Source organism: Pteropus vampyrus, unplaced genomic scaffold (assembly GCF_000151845.1).
Source record: "Pteropus vampyrus isolate Shadow unplaced genomic scaffold, Pvam_2.0 Scaffold545, whole genome shotgun sequence".
NCBI classification, from domain to species: Eukaryota; Metazoa; Chordata; class Mammalia; order Chiroptera; family Pteropodidae; genus Pteropus; species Pteropus vampyrus.
The window spans coordinates 818,186-833,893 of record NW_011889326.1 but is presented as its reverse complement, the minus strand read 5'-3'; the positions used below and the strand labels follow the sequence as shown (position 1 = coordinate 833,893).

Here is a 15,708-nt window from a genome sequence, read left to right as displayed (position 1 = left end):
GCAGGTGTCACTGTTGTGAATTAGTGGGAAGAGGAAGTCAGACCAGAGTTCAGGAGCTTATGTCTTTGATCAGTAAGATGGGTTGACTCCTGCCTGCATTGAATAGAGGACACTGTACTTCAAGTCACCTCTCATCTAGTTGTAAAAGAAACTATTTACTGGAGACTTTGGGACTAAAAAACATTGATCAGGTGCAAGCAGTTGGCATTATCAGCCTCTCTGTTGTATTTTCCACATGGCAGCTCAGGCAGTCCATACAAAGACTACATTTTCCATAAGCTATGATATTTTTTGCATAGTTGGTTTTATTCTTCTTATTTTTGCCTGATTATATGTTCGCCATCCCTTGTTTCCTGTCTCTTGTCCGCAGAATGTCTAGCAGGTGACAGATTTATAACAGTGTCTTCTCCAGAAATGCTCATTAGACGGTAGAAAAGCAAGTACAGAAGATTCTCTTGTCCTTTCTCTGAAGCGCACTCACACCCTAGGGCAGTGTCAAGGGAGCGAGGCTAAGAAAGGCTTCGATATGAGTTCCTGTACAATCCAGCACTAACTCTGTTTTCTTCCCCAGGACCTGCAGATAGAGCGAGAGAGGAGTTCATACAACATATCTGGTGGCTGCACAGCCCTCATTGTGATTTGCCTTTTGGGGAAGCTGTATGTGGCAAATGCTGGGGATAGCAGGTAAGCGAACTGGCCTCCTGGTTCTTACTAATTCTCATGCCTTCTGATAATTTTTATCTTTTTTAAAAAAAATAAATGCTTAGAAATAAAATAATTCTGCTTGGGATTAGATATTGAGAAAGATGAGTCTTCTACATCTGAATAAAAAAGCATTTAAAAAGAATTGTCAGGCTGGTATGAAAAGTTAAAAGCAGTCTTCTTGTCCACAGTAGCCGTTTGCATATATACCTGTGATTAGTCTAAACCAGTAGTATCCGGTTGTTCTTTGACTTCAGAACCTGATTTTTAATGAAAGCTTAGCAGAGGCATCACATCTGAGAATGACAGGGAGGGAGGAAAGGAATGAAATGGGTGTTTGAAGGAGACTCAGGAGGACACGCCAGCTGGTTCCACTTCTGCTCAGTGACTTTGCATTGTCCCCTCCCAGAGTTTCTCCTTTTGTGCGCATGCCCTTAGAGACTGCCTTCTCCTCTCTTCCGAGTTCAACTGAAAGGAATTTGACCAAGAGATTCTGGTTTATCCTTACTCTATCCAGCATTACCAGGAATAAGATAAATGTGTGTTTTAATTTTATTTTAAATAACTGCAGCGTCCTCACTTTAGGTGTGGGGAATTTTTAAAATGTAGACTTTGTGAAAATATGTATTATGTTCTAATACATACATAAAATATTATAATCTAATATGTATTGCACACTTCTCTGCCCCTTATTAACAAAAGATGTTGGCTTTATAGCAGGACTTTTTGCTAAAGACTGACTCTTCTGAAAGCAATCAGAGTGTACTGGACTCTAACCACGATGTTCTCAGAGGATGAGTGAATTCCTCTACAGGCTGCGGTCTGGTCTTCGGATGTTCTCATTCCTCTGTCTCCTTCCTCTTTCTCTGGCCTTCCTCCCCTCCCCCTGCCGCTCCCCTTCCCTGCCTCCTTCAGGTTGCAGCTGGTGCCTCTGTGGCCTGGAAGACCAACTTCCTCAGGCAATCAAGGAATTCACCTTAGTTTTTTACAGTCGTATGTTGCTTAACAACAGGGATACATTCTGAGAAAGAAATGCGTCATTAAGTGATTTCATTGTGTGAACATCATAGACTATACTCACACATACTTAAGTGGTATAGCCGACTACACACCGAAGCTATACGGTATAATCTCATTGTTATAACCACTGTTGTGTAGGTGGTCTGTTGTTGACTGAAACGTGGTAATGCTGCCGCGACTATACTTTCATTTACAAAGGAGGAGAGCCCAAGGGAGTCTCCACTCCCATTAGTTTAGCATCCTTTCCCAGTCTTGCCACTAAAGATCTTGGAGACTAAAGGAGAGAAAACTACCAAAGCAGCAATATTTGGGGTTTGAAGTTTGATGTTTTTGAAGGTCTGTTTATTTTTAGAGTGTGGATTTCCATTCTACTCTATAGGACATCTCAGTTTCAATATAAAATTTTGCCAAGTAAATGGAAATGTGTATAAGATGCCACATTTACCCCACGGCTTCTATTCCCTAGTGTTGTATCAGGGTCCTGCCTGGCAAGAGTCAGACTCCAATCGGATGCGTCAGCTGAAAGAGAAGTGACAGGGAATCGGCTTGGAGCGGTGGGGCCATGAAGGCGTTTACCACTTCAGGCCTGCAGGGACCAGGGAGCAAATGCTACAGCAGAGCCAGGAGAGCGGGGCCACCGGCGAGGGTCTCTGGGCAGGAACTACAGGAGAGAATAGGAAGAAATACTCTGACTTCTCTCTCTCCTCATTCCCCTGTCTCTCGCCAAGGCTTCCCATTGAACAAGCCCAGCTGGAAGCCGGGTGACATGTAGCCCAGGTAATACAGGTCACAAAGGTCAGCCAGCCAGGGCACAGACACTGGCCAAGACCTCTTCTCTGGGGCGGGGGCAAGCAGAGAATAACCAGCACATACGCTACTCCTTTCTTTCACTGTCTCCAGGGTTTGAGCATCTAAAAATAGAAATCCTCAGTCTTCAGGGGCCTTTAAGACACAGACTGAGGAGCTGGCCTCTGGGCCTCTTGTTCTGTTCTGGATCTTGAGCTCATTGGGAGACAGATGAGTAGATAAGAAGATGATTCCTTTCTGTTCTGAGTAAGAACAGAAATCGGTGATTCAGCTGCTGTGCTCATCTCATGTTCGCCTTTTGTCTTTGTTTCTAGTTCCACGTCCTCTGAAATGAGTTTGCTTTCTTAGCCCTTCCAGGGACCGTGGCAGTGACCGAGCTCCTTGCTCCCTAGGGACAGGCCCACCCTTCATCACAGGGAAGTGCCTCTCACCAGCTAACCCCAGACTCAGAAGATTACCAAGCTTCTGTGCCCGGAATATCTTTTATGTTGGGTATTTCTTTTCATAGAAGCAACTCCTCCTCAACGTCTTTTTGTTTTGTTTTGTTTTGTTTTGTTTTGTTTTGTTTTGTTTTTCCATTTTGGAACATCTTTCAAAGCTCTAAGCAGCTTACCAGAGCCACGCACCCAGCCAGGCCTTCTGATCCTGCTTCCTGGAAGCGTCAGCCCCCTGTCCAGCATCTGCCAGTCCCATCATCTGTCAATATTCATCTTCTGGGCTCTTGCCCCTCCTTTTTAAGTGCCAATTTCTAGACCAGATCTTGATTTCCTCATTTACAAAAATAATGGTAGACATTGGACTAAATCTCTAAAATGGCTGGCATTCTAACAATTATCCTCTGAGGAGAGACATTTTTAGAAAGTAAAGTAGTGCTATAAAGCTTGATCTTTTTGTTATTTTATCTTTCTTAGAGTCAGTTTTTGAAATTTTAGTATAACTGAGGTTCCCATCTTCCTCAGTGTCCATAAAAGTATGATGTTTTACATGTTATTCTCAATAATTTGAAAAGCCCAACAAGCATTTTTATCCTTATTAAAACTGTAAAGCACCAAAAAAATATTATCCAATGATAAAATAATGTCTCTAAAACCTAATAGGCTTAATTACATTTATAGTGTTCTGGCCCCAGTATTCAGATACGAATTTGGGGTTTTATGGCTGATTTGGTCGGGTTTGCCGTTCACATACGGCTTTGTGCCATCTAGAAACCTAAGAGCAATCTGGGTTGGTGTTTGTATGCAAAGGATAACTTAGAGGACACTTACTCATTTGGATGCTGTTTTCAGCTCTCGTATGAACGATATTTCATATCATCTTATATAGGATCATTGCTTAGTTTATACTAATAACATATTATAGATATTTGAGTTTGCAAAAATATTCACTTATTCCCAAGAAACAAATTAAATGAACTTTGATTGGACCTATGTAGATGGCTCGATTTAATCAAATGATTAAAGCTGACAGGATTCTGGTAACAGGGCCCTGATTAATTAAGTGCTAATTTTTCTTCTTTATCGCCAGATATTGCCTACCGTGTGTTTATCTTAAACCTTGACAGTTTTGAGAGTGAAAGCAAATCTTTGTTCTAGGTTCCCTACCCCATGATTGCTCAAAATCAGGAAAAGAGAAGCTTTGTACTCGTTGGATTTGGAACCTAATGGTGGTCAGGAACTATTTTGCCACTTAGCAAGCCGTGGAGCATGTGACTTTCCATCAGGCGCATTTGTGCCTGGGGTTGTAGTTAGGAACTTGATGCTCTTTGTGGCTTACTGGTGTTTGAGCCAACAACCACCCTCAGTGTAGGATGTCCGCAGTGATACCAGGCAACTGGTACACAGCTTGGGACGGACGCCCCTCTCTCCTCAGCCAAGATAACCCGCCATGGAGGCACATGGGATAAGTCCTTATTGCACACCGATTGTTTTATTTTTTCCAGGCAGAGGCAGTAAACTCAACACCTAGGGGGATCATAAGGGACTAGGAAAGAAGCAGATGGTGGGCGGATTTTTGCTTCAAGCAAAAATGAACTGGTAGCATGCAAATGTCATACAAAGCAGTATGCAAACTATCACCCATTGTGTCTGAGTCATCCACTCCTTAGGGCTCTGAGTGATTCTTCAGTTCAAGAAGAAGATGCTTTGACTCCATCTTAAAAGATAATTTCATTTTATTGCTAGAGAGCTAAGGAATCAAGGAGGCAAAGTTGTTACCACTTATTTCAAACAATGTCTAAAGGTTTGGCAACTGAGACTAGGCTAACTCATTTAGATTAAAGAAACCACTTAATATTTAAATTCATGACTCTGCTCTTGCCAGATTTATAGTAATGGCAGCAAAGAGAGAGCTAATAAGTGCTAGGCACATGTTAAATACTGTAACAGAGAATCGTGTTTAATTCTCTCAGCAATGTAGTGAGAAATAGGCATTGTTAATATCAGATAAATATACTGAAGCCCAGTGAGGTGAACTGATTTGCCCGGGGTCCCACAGCTGTAAAGGAGCAGGGGCACCAACCAGCCCAAGACTGGAGGTCAGAGCACCAGGTTGTCAGCAACTCCCTGTATTCTGGGATTTCCCATCCATGAAGAGTCAAAGGGGATTTTTGGTTTTGTTTTTCACATTTTAACATCTCTAAACTCAACAGTTTCTAATTAACATTTTTCCTATTTATATGAAAAATAATGACATACCTTTTCATCTGTGGTATCTTTGATTTCACCTGAAGTGGTTTATGGGTTGTAGTGAGTGTATGGCTGCACTAGAAGCTAATTTAAATGCACTTCAGTAATGAAGCAAATAAGCTTTGTGTGGTCCAGTTCATTCATTTATAATACAGGGAATGATATTTTCTCAAAATGAGGGCTGCCATCCCCTTCTAAAGGCCTCGAAGTTCTATGAGACCATTTTAAATTTTGTGTTTTCATTTTGATGATAATCTGTTGGAAATAACATAAGCATTTTCTGGATCTTATAAATGACTAGTGCCACAAATTCAGACCCGCTTTGTCACTTTTACAATTTCTTTGGCAGCAAGTGTCTTGCAGACTTTTTCAAAATGAGTCACAGGCTCTGGGGGAGTTCAAGGTCATCTTTGCACTCGTGAAGGCCCTCCTAGGAGCAGGGCAAGTTCAAATGTGTTCATGAAGCAGGAGTGAATGAGTATTCTATGAATTGTCCTTTAAACCAAGCCAAAGTACAGCCAGTTTGGTATTCTTTCATTTCTCTTTCCTTCATTCTTAATTTTCCAGAATTACCCCCCATTTAAGTTAAAGCTCATTCATTCAGAGGTGAATTCCTCTGGCAAGTCTGAATTTTCCTGAGGAGGATAGAAGTTAGGTATTAAACAAGGCTTTCATTTCTAAATTCAAAACCAATTAAACATCTGTGGTGTCCTCTCTCAGGCTTCTCCCCTTTACTAGTGGTAAGATGATGAAACATGATACAACTGCCTCCAACCCAAGGGAATATACAGAGCTAGTCATTCCTTTTTATGTTTATGAACATAAATGACCAGTACAGAACCTTCCTGAAACTGCTTATTGCTAATAAGTGGTTCATCTGTCCACACCTGCCAGGGAGCTGCTTCTTTGATAGTAGCTTTCCTCTGAATTCAGAAATGTAATTGATCTTCTTCCATCGACTGCATTAAGTTCACCACACCTCATTTTCTTTGACAAGGAGCTGAAAAATGGCATCAAGAGAAACCAAAATTAATCACCATTCTCTACTAGGAAACTTGAATTGCTATTTCTACCTTTTTTCTGCATGGCCCCCTATCTTTTTAGTAAATATTTACATCATCCCTTAGCTATACTCATAACCTATAGGAGGGATTAGCAGAAAGAAAATATTACTATCAATTGATCACAAATACATACAAAGATATAGAGGCCATGTGATCGTTCAAAACAGTCTTTGCTTTTCCTATCAAGTCACTCGCTGTCTATGCAGACTATACCTAAGAGGCCTTTCTCTTTCTGAACTTCTTCCCCTTGGGTTTTTTCAAACCTCTCCCTGACACCCCTTGCCCTAAATCAGTGGTTCTCAAAGTGTGGCCCTCAAACCAGCAGCAGTAACAACTGGGAACTTATTAGAAAAGTAAATTCTAGGGCTCTAACCCAGGTCTACTAAATTAGAAGCCTGTGGTGGGGATGGGGGAGTAATCTGTGTTTCAGGGTTTAAAAATTATAGCCTTTTCTGGCCTGAGGCTTAAAGTGTCACACTCCAAAGCTGTCAAGCATCTAGCAGTCCCTGCATGTGGAGGAGCTTTTAGGGTGCCATTTCCCCCAGTGCTCCCCAACACTGCCACCTGAGGTGGAGGGGCCCCGCCTACAGCTGGCTGTGGAGTCCTTTTTGTCATCCCGATGTTCTGGAGCATAGGTCCATTTCCTCGAAAAGTGGGAGTTGAGGTGAGGATTTCTTGCATGATCCAGCTCCTTATCTCAGCCTCCCACCAACTGCTGGGTAGCTCTGAAGCCCCCGAACCACCCTACACCAGGCTAGGAGTCCCTTATCGGAAATGGGCGAGGCATGACTCTGTGTGGATTTTTGATCTCTTATTTTTGGACCCCTGGGAGAGTGGATTTCTGGCTGTTGTTCTCCCATCCTAACCAAGTTACACTTTTAACAACTTCAATCCTAGCCCACTGAGGGGCTGGCCTGGGAAGTCTCGTGGAGTTGGTAGAAATGGCATATTTGCACTTACAAATGCTGGCATGAAATTTTTGTAGTCAAGATGGTGACCTTATCTATCCCTGGCTGCTGAGATAGAATGAAAAAAAAGTTGGTCTGTATCAAGAGGGAGCTTTTTAGTGGAGAACCTCAAGGCTTTATTTTTGGGCCACTCTAGCTCACACCAAGATTTTCAGGGCCTAATCATCTAATTCCTGATGATATGAAACCAAGTGAGATGAACTAGCAAGATTCAAAAAGACCTTTAGTGCCTGGAAAGATGGGCTGAACCTACCGAAGTGAAGCTTAACCATAGTCGAGGTAAAGTGTAATATCTGTTGAAAAGGGAAAATGAAAAAAACAAAAACAAACAAACACTAGCAGGATAGGGGAGACAAAGCTTAACAACAGCTCCCGTTCTTTAAAAAACTATAAGTGGACAGTAAATTCAATCTGGTCAGTAGTGTGATATAGACACCAGAACCTAATATAATCATAGGCTATAGCATTTGAAGGATAAGGCAAATAATAGCTAATGGTTTTTCTTGGCTTACTGTGTCTCAAGTGCTGTTTGTAATTTCTAGGGCTTTACATGAATAATCTAATTAATCCTCACAGAGTCCTTTTGGGGGACCGCTATTATTAATCTCATTTTACACATGAAGTCCCTGTCTAAGTGACACAATTCCACGTTTGTATGAATGAACAGGACCCTTCCAAAGAGAGACCAGAGTGGTGAAAGGATTTGGAGCCGTGTTTGAAGGGATGAGGAAAACTCAAAAATAGAATTTTTTTCAGCCACATGAAAAGATGACATGTATTGACATAAAAGATGTTTCGGGGTGTTTGTCTTGTATGAGGGAGAGTGATAAGAATTGCTCTCTGGGACAGAGGTGACAGCCACAAGAGGACAGGGTAGTGGTTAAGAGTAAGGGCTCAGACTGCCTGGGTTGATCTTGTCTGTGCCACTTTTAGTTGTGTGTGAACTTCGGCCAATCTCATGTTTTCCATGCCTCAGTTATGTCATCTGTAAATGGAGATAATGATAGTGCCCACTTCCCAGGTGAAGATTAGATTAGCACATGTGTGGAAAGCTCTTAGCACAGGGCCTGGGCCACAGTGCTGCTCAGAAATAGTTAAGTGTTGTTATTGTCATCGTGCTCGATGAGAGCTGTCAGTACTCCACGGGAGCTGTCCAGAGATGCAGTGAGCACCTGTAGAAAATAGTGGGTTCTCTCTTAAGAAAAATATTTATGCATCAACTGTATTACTACCTAGCAAAAATGTTGTACTAAGTAATTTTGTTCCCCATTAAGCACCATTTCTGTGACGTAAGGAGAATCTTAAATATATTGTGACTGTTTTCATTTTTCCTTCCTTATGAGTTTAAAGACCTCACAATTCGTATAAGGAAAGGCACACGTGTTTCCTGCTGTGCGATGTTATATATCGGGTAGGCTAAAGTGTAGAAACAATAGACCCCAAAATTCACTGGTCTAGAGAAGCAGTGACTTTGTCTCTTGCAGGCATTCGGGGACCTGGGATGAAGGAGGGTCTACCACTTTTGACAATAGATTCCAAGGCCTTCTGGGGGCATCTCCATCTAGTCCATTGGAAGGGAACAAGAGCATGGGGGAGCACTCAGGCAAGGTTTTATGGCCCAAGCCTAGAAGAGGCAGACATCATGTCTGCATGATTTCCAATGGCTAGAATTCAGGTACATGGCCATCCTGAGAAATAAGGAAGACTGCTGGGAAATGTAGTTGATGTAAGAACATCTAAACCAATAGATAAAATTTTTAAGAGTTTATTTGAGCCAAACAGAGGGCATGCTTGAAAGCAAGATCTCAACAGGCTGAGAAAATGCTTTGGAAAATGACAGCTTTGCAGTTTCTTTTATTCCTTTGGAATCAAGGAGGAGATGTAAGGAAGATTACAGGAAGATGAGAGAAAGCAAGGCAGAGAAATTTCTGAGATTGAATTATAGAACAATTAACAAGATTATGGGCTGAGGGTGGTCTGCTTTAGAAGGAGGGGCCCGAAAGGGGTCATTTCAAAGGTGTGTTAACCTAGATGCACAAGAACAATGAACAGGTCTTGCTTAAGGCAAAGGTAAACCTTTTCATAGGCCTGGGGCATGACTATCCATTAGGACCTGTCTAGTTATGAATTTATGATCAGATCACTCTGTGAGGTTACTTTTTTACGGAGCCCTTTTTTCTAAGTTGTGTCCCTAAATTCAAGGGACACAGTTTCCGCCATCATTGAGCATTGAGAAGGGGATTCATGTTCAATTGGTGATGGCCTCTTTATTTGGTGTTATGATTTTTCCCATTCAGCTGATGAAACTGCACCTTGGATGTCAGTATCTTTTTTAAAGCCCAAACACCAATTACAGATCTCTTTTGTTGCCTTAATTTTGTCACTGTTAGTTTTAGAAGAGATGCAGTAAGTTCAGTTTAGATTGTCAAAAACATTGAAGAAATAGCCTTCTCGCTATGATTCACTTTTATCTTGAAGAACACATTTAGATATTTAAAAAGCCTACAAGTAAATAGTATACCAAATATTTGTCATTAGAAAGTCCATCATAGAAAGTAATATTCATTTTATGCAAAAGAAGAAAGGTTATATTAGCCAGGTAGGATATGAATATACTGATGTTTTAGGATTTTATCAGTTTTACTAAAACTGATTTTTTAATCTCAATTTCTATTCTGAGGTTATTTTTAAATTGTCGTTATGTTATAGAGATTTTAAAATGACATAGCTGTTCCGTTTAATAATTATGACATACCAGTTTAGTTTAATAGCTTAACTTTTTATCCACTCTCAAACTGTAGTTCTTTGGTATATATATATATATATATATATATATATATATATATTGAGCACATTTTCTCTTTTCAAGGTCATCTTCAATAGAGTCAAAATAATTACTATAGATGGAGCATTAATAAATGTCTCATTTCATCCTGTTTATTTATCTTAAACTTGTACGATTCATTATGCGTTTATACTGTCAGAGCCCCAAAGTGAAGATAAGATATAAGCTGACTAAAATGCCACTAGAGGAACAGGATTCAACCAATATTTGGATGTCAGCCATGTGTCAGGCACGTGTGGGGGAAACACAGTGAATGAGGCAGACAGGGTCTCTGTCTCCATTTACAATACGGTGTGACGGGCAAATGCAGGATTTGGAGAGACAGGTAAGCACTAGGCTTTAATGAGTGGAGGCTCCCTTGGGTTAAAGGGGATGAAACTCTAGCATGTGCATAATCGTAATCGTGCTCTTTGAAATAACGGCAGTGCTCTGCACCAACAGAGATTGCTTCACAGGTCAAAAGCCCTCGCTGCAGTTCTGCCCGCCTACCCCTTGCTTTATTCTTCCACAGTGTCACTGTTGTGGTTGTGAATAGCACTTGAAACCTTGGTTGGCACTTGGGGGTCAGTTTGTAGTACGAATATTTTTAGTGGGAACCGAACTCGTTTTGTGAACTGTGAGCCTCATCGAACCATCATCAGCGAGAAATGGTATGTGAAGTTCTTTCTTGTTTCGTGGCAGGGTTACTATTCACTGAGCAGTCCTTATTGGTGTGCACTATATGGTGGTTGGTTTGCTCTGGGAGAGAACTGGACAAGATGGGCATTTAACTTTCAACTTTGCCCTCGTTTCTGTGAGCTAGTCAACACTCTCCCCAGGACCAAAGGTAGTTTAGCTGTTAGTAGCAAAAACAGAGGCAGGGAGATGTCAGCCCCTGGAAGTGAGCTTTGGTAAGTGAGCTGTGGGCAATGCAGCATGGTGAAATGGGATGGGCCTAGGGTGCTGGAGATCAGGAAAGCTAGCTCTCACCCCTACAGAAAACACCTCAGGTTTCCCATTGGTGGAAGGGCTGGTTCCCACTCTTCAGGACTGCCATGCAGGCTACAGGTACTGGACATGAAGCTCGTGGACAGAGTATGGCATGTGGTTCATTCCTTCCTTTATTCACCCTTTGCCAGGCACCGTTGTAGGCACCAGGAACAAAACCTCGTGTCGTCAAGAAGCTTACAGACTAGTGGGCAACACAGATAATAATCAAGGCAAATAAATGAAATGTTGAGTACGCTAGGTGGTGATGATTGCTAGAGAGAAAAATAGGGTAAGGGGAGGGGCTCAGTAGTCTCTGGTGGGTTGAAATTTCAGATGGAAAACCAAAGAAGGCGCCTTTGAGTAAAAAAGGTCTGAAGGAGGTAAGGCACAAGCCATGCAGATATCTGGGGGCGTGAGTGCTGGCAGATCAGACAGGAAAGACCCTGAGCCAAGAATGTGCCTTTTGTTGTGGAGGACCAGCGAATAAAGACAATGGTAGGGGGTGAGGCCAGGGAGGTGCAAACAGGGCCCAGGGCCTCTCAGTAGCAGCTGTGCTGCTGTGAAGATGGCCTTGGCCGCAAAGACACCATTGCATGAGCTCTTCTCTCTTGCTTTTACTCTTCAAATAATGGAGTAGTCTCACCAGCTGTAGTTCTGAAGCCTTCATTCCATCTTGCTAAACCCTAAGGAATTCTGTAAATTTATACAGTCATATACATACAAGGCTTTAAAGACCACCTTGTAGAGTGGCTTATACACCTTTTTTAAAAGCAATGGAACCATTGTTTGTTGTTTTTCTGGTAGAATCCTATACAGTTTCCCATTATATAAGAACAAATAAAAGTGGGAGTTGTTTTGATGTTGGGAACCAGACCGAGTGCTCATGCCAGCTCCCTTTTCCCAAGGCGGTGCCCAGGCTGCTCTGTAGGACTGTAAAGCTGAACTTAGTCTGAAGGCTACTTGCCTGCTCCGGAGACACCAGACTTGCTGCCATATCAGAATCACCTGAGATATTTTCAGCATTTTATTATGAAAAATTAAAAGACGCAGAAAAGTCGAGAGACTCATAGTACACTCCCATATACCTACTACTTAAATTCTGCAGTCACCATGATAATGTTTTAATCACATATCTGTCTGTCTCTGTTGAACCAGTATACCCGCCTGGGGATTAAAAAAAAAAAAATGTTGGGCCCTATACTCGGGCTTGCTTCATCAGAATTATTGAAGGTGGGGCTGAAACTCTTTATTTTAAAAGCACTCCAGATGATTCTGATGGAACCACCGATCTGGCCCAAATATCCTTTTTTGTTGATAAGGAAAATGAGGTCCAGAGAAATCGCCTTTCTCAAGTTCCCCCTGGGAGCCGGTAGTGGCAGGGCCGGGACTCAAACCCAGGTCATCACCTGCTTTTGCAGGGCCCACTTTCTAAGATTTTGGTTGGTGTCTGCTCAGCCACATCAGCTCTTTCTAAGATCAAATTACTATTCCCGCCCCTCTCTTCCTTCCCATTACCAGTTTGCTGAGCCATTGCTTATTTTAGGGAGTTGTAAAGAAGACTTCATTTTCTCCTTGGTTGAAATTTTCAAATATTATCAGAATAAAAGAGCATAAGTGTAGAACCCCAAAGCACAGAAATGAAGGTTTCCAGAGTGTGGATGTCTGATGTCACCCTTAGTTGACTCGATGAGACGGAATTAGAAAGGGCACTGGGCTGGGAGCCCAGAGACTGGGAAACAAACTCCAGCCCTGTCCCAAATTGTGAATGGTAGAAAATTCATGTCACTCTCTGAGCCTCTGTTTCTGCTTTGAAAACAAGCTGAATTAGTAGGATCTTGTTAAAACTGTTGTCGTCTAGCTCTGAAATCCGGTGACCACTGAAGGCCACCCAGCCGGAGACTGGCCCAGTCTGTGCAGCTCCCGCATCCTGAGGCCCCGATCCACTTTCCTCCCTTGTCTCGTTGGCTTACATGCCAGAAGACAGATGAGATGCCCCTACCTGTGAGCCCAGAGGTTTTCAGTTATCGTCTGTGCCGGCTCTGATGAGAACCTGTGCTGCAGGGGCTTCCCCAGATCTGAGCACCCCAGGAAGCCTGACCCGGGCTCCCAGTAGCTTCTGGATTGTCCGACCTTCACTTTCTGCAAGCCTCAGAGGCCCTGGTCTGCTGGCTCTAGCACTGTTTCTGTCATCTGGATATTAAGGGTGAGCATTTTCAAAGCTCAACTCACCTCTTATTCTGAACCAGCAGCGCATAGGTTAGTGGCTGCGCGTGGACCCTGGGCCATGGGCACTAGCTTTCTCTTAGGTGTTGCATCCTGTCCTCCAGACGAGAAGCAGACTCTTTAACTCCTTTGTTTTAAATACTGTGTACTGTCTACAGCCATGCCACCCTGAACAAGCCCGATCTTGTCTGATCTCGGAAGCTAAGCAGGGTCAGGCCTGGTTAGTACTTGGATGGGAGACCAGGTACTAACGCTGTAGGCGTAAAAAATAAAAAGTAAGGGATTGTAAGCTGACAAGGTCCTTGCAATCTGTGAGGTCAACCACAGGGTTGCCTCGCCAAAAAAAAAATTTAAAATGAATGAATGAATGAATGAATGAATGAATGAATAAATAAAATAAGATAAAATAAAATATTGTTTACCCAAGGTGCCACCCAGTACTACTACCACTGGTACTACTACTACTAGGACTGCTGTTACCATTACTAGTAGTATTACCATTACTACTACTAATACTCCGACTACCACTTCTACCACTAGTATTACTGCTTCTAGGACTACTGCTACCGTTACTACTACTACTACTACTACTACTACTACTACTACTACTAGTGGTGTTACCACTGCTACTAGCACTACCATGACACTAGTATTACTACTACCACTGGTGCTACTGCCTCCTCTCATGTGGTGGATCCAATAAAACTGGGATCAGTTTCACATGTCTACCCTCTCTCCACCCCCATTCCCGTTAGCTCATCCCTCTGTACCTACCCAAAGGAAGAGGCTTCCCTGACTCCCACATTAGGGTTTCGGCGCTTTGCAGATGTACAGTAGCAGTGGGCACCGCTTCCTCCTGAGCAAGGAGGAGGGTTCCTTTTCCGTCCCAGCTCAGGCTGGTTTTGATCCAGGCCCCGATGCCAGTCAGCATCACACCTCAGGCCGGTGGCACTGCTGTTTGACTCAGTAATCATTTGTGTTAACAACCTGTGACATATATGTGGGTGATGAACAAAAAAGGTCATGTGAAATAAAAAATGAGATACAAATGTAAAATAAAGTTTTTAGGGTGGCTAAGGGAGCCCCATAGCTAAGTATACACATGTGGCTTTCTGGGTGGAGGACTTTCAGGACCCTGAATGGGGTAATGACTAAACACTTGCAGTTGGAACTCACACGGGCCTGAGTTTGAATTCTAGCTGTGCAACTTACAGCATGACTTTGGCCAGAGTACTGGATCTCTAAGACACAGTTTGCTCATCTATGTGATTAAAATAATAATAGCTTCCTTCGTAGAACTGCTCTATTAAACCAGAGAGTGCTCACAAGGCATTTACCTATGTGCCTGGTACATAGTAAGCACCCGATACATGTCAGCTATTGTCTGTGTTAAAATAGAGAGTCAGAAAGGTTAGGTAGTGATTAAAAGTACAGGGTTTGGAGCCAGCTGGCCTGGGTTTGAATTGCAGCTCCAGTGATTAAGCAGGTTACTTAATCATTCTGTTTGTCTCATCTGCAAAATAGGAATTATAACCGTCTCTATCTCAGAGTCATTATGAGGATTAAATGAGTTAATTTGGTTTAAAATATATTTTCATCCCTACTATATACCAGACACTGTTCTGGGAGGTAGAGACTTAGTAATAGAGACTAAAACCCCTGTCCGCATGAAGCTGACATTTTCGTAGAGGGAGACTGGTAATCAATAAAATAAAGAAGGAAAACATATAATAAGTGTAAAAGCATTAAACATGGCATACTGATTGAATGCATTTAAAGCGTTGAGACAAGTGTCTATTTTCCATATGGAAACCACTTAAAAATGTTAGTTATTAATATTGATTATCAATTTATTGTTACTACTAATACTATAGAGTTTGCTAGTAATTTAGCTTAGTTTATAATAAAACTATGATGCGACATAAAATAAATCTTGCATTACAGTATAGGTGACTTGAATATGAAAGGGCTACATTAACTTTTGAGCTGATGTAAAAGTATGTGCTGTGATTTTTCAGATAGCATTCCTGAGCTGTTTGTAGGACTCTAGTATGGAGTAAACTCATCCTTGCCAGTGGTGTTGCTAAATGTTATCTCTGGACCCAAGAACTATATTCTTACCAGATCGGATCTGGACGCCATGCTGAATTCAAGACAACACTCTCTGTAAGACCGTGGAGCGGGGGGCTCCATAGAGCTTACAGTTATATTTTAGGTGCTTTGAGGGCACACTAGGCAGCCTCTAATATTCTTTCCACCTCTCACATTTCGTGATGTTTTTGTTTTTGTTTTTTACCTAGTGTTTTGGCAAGCAATGGTTGTCTCTTAAGTAACACAGAAAAGTCCTTTTTCAGCAAAGCCTTTTAAAAAATCTCCAGGCTCTCAGGCATTTGACAAACAAACAAGGTTTTTCTTTTTCTTCGCTG

At 42.1% G+C, this 15,708-nt stretch overlaps 1 protein-coding gene across 3 annotated transcripts in view; it reads left to right on the top strand.

Moving 5' to 3' along the window:
* Positions 1–15,708, top strand: part of PPM1H (protein phosphatase, Mg2+/Mn2+ dependent 1H) — a 235,808-nt gene that overhangs the window by 96,489 nt on the left and 123,611 nt on the right. For all 3 annotated transcript variants that reach the window (XM_023525265.1, XM_023525263.1, XM_023525264.1), the window contains exon 4: positions 572–684. In XM_023525265.1, coding sequence (XP_023381033.1) covers positions 572–684 — 113 coding nt within the window. The remainder of the gene's footprint in view (positions 1–571; positions 685–15,708) is intronic.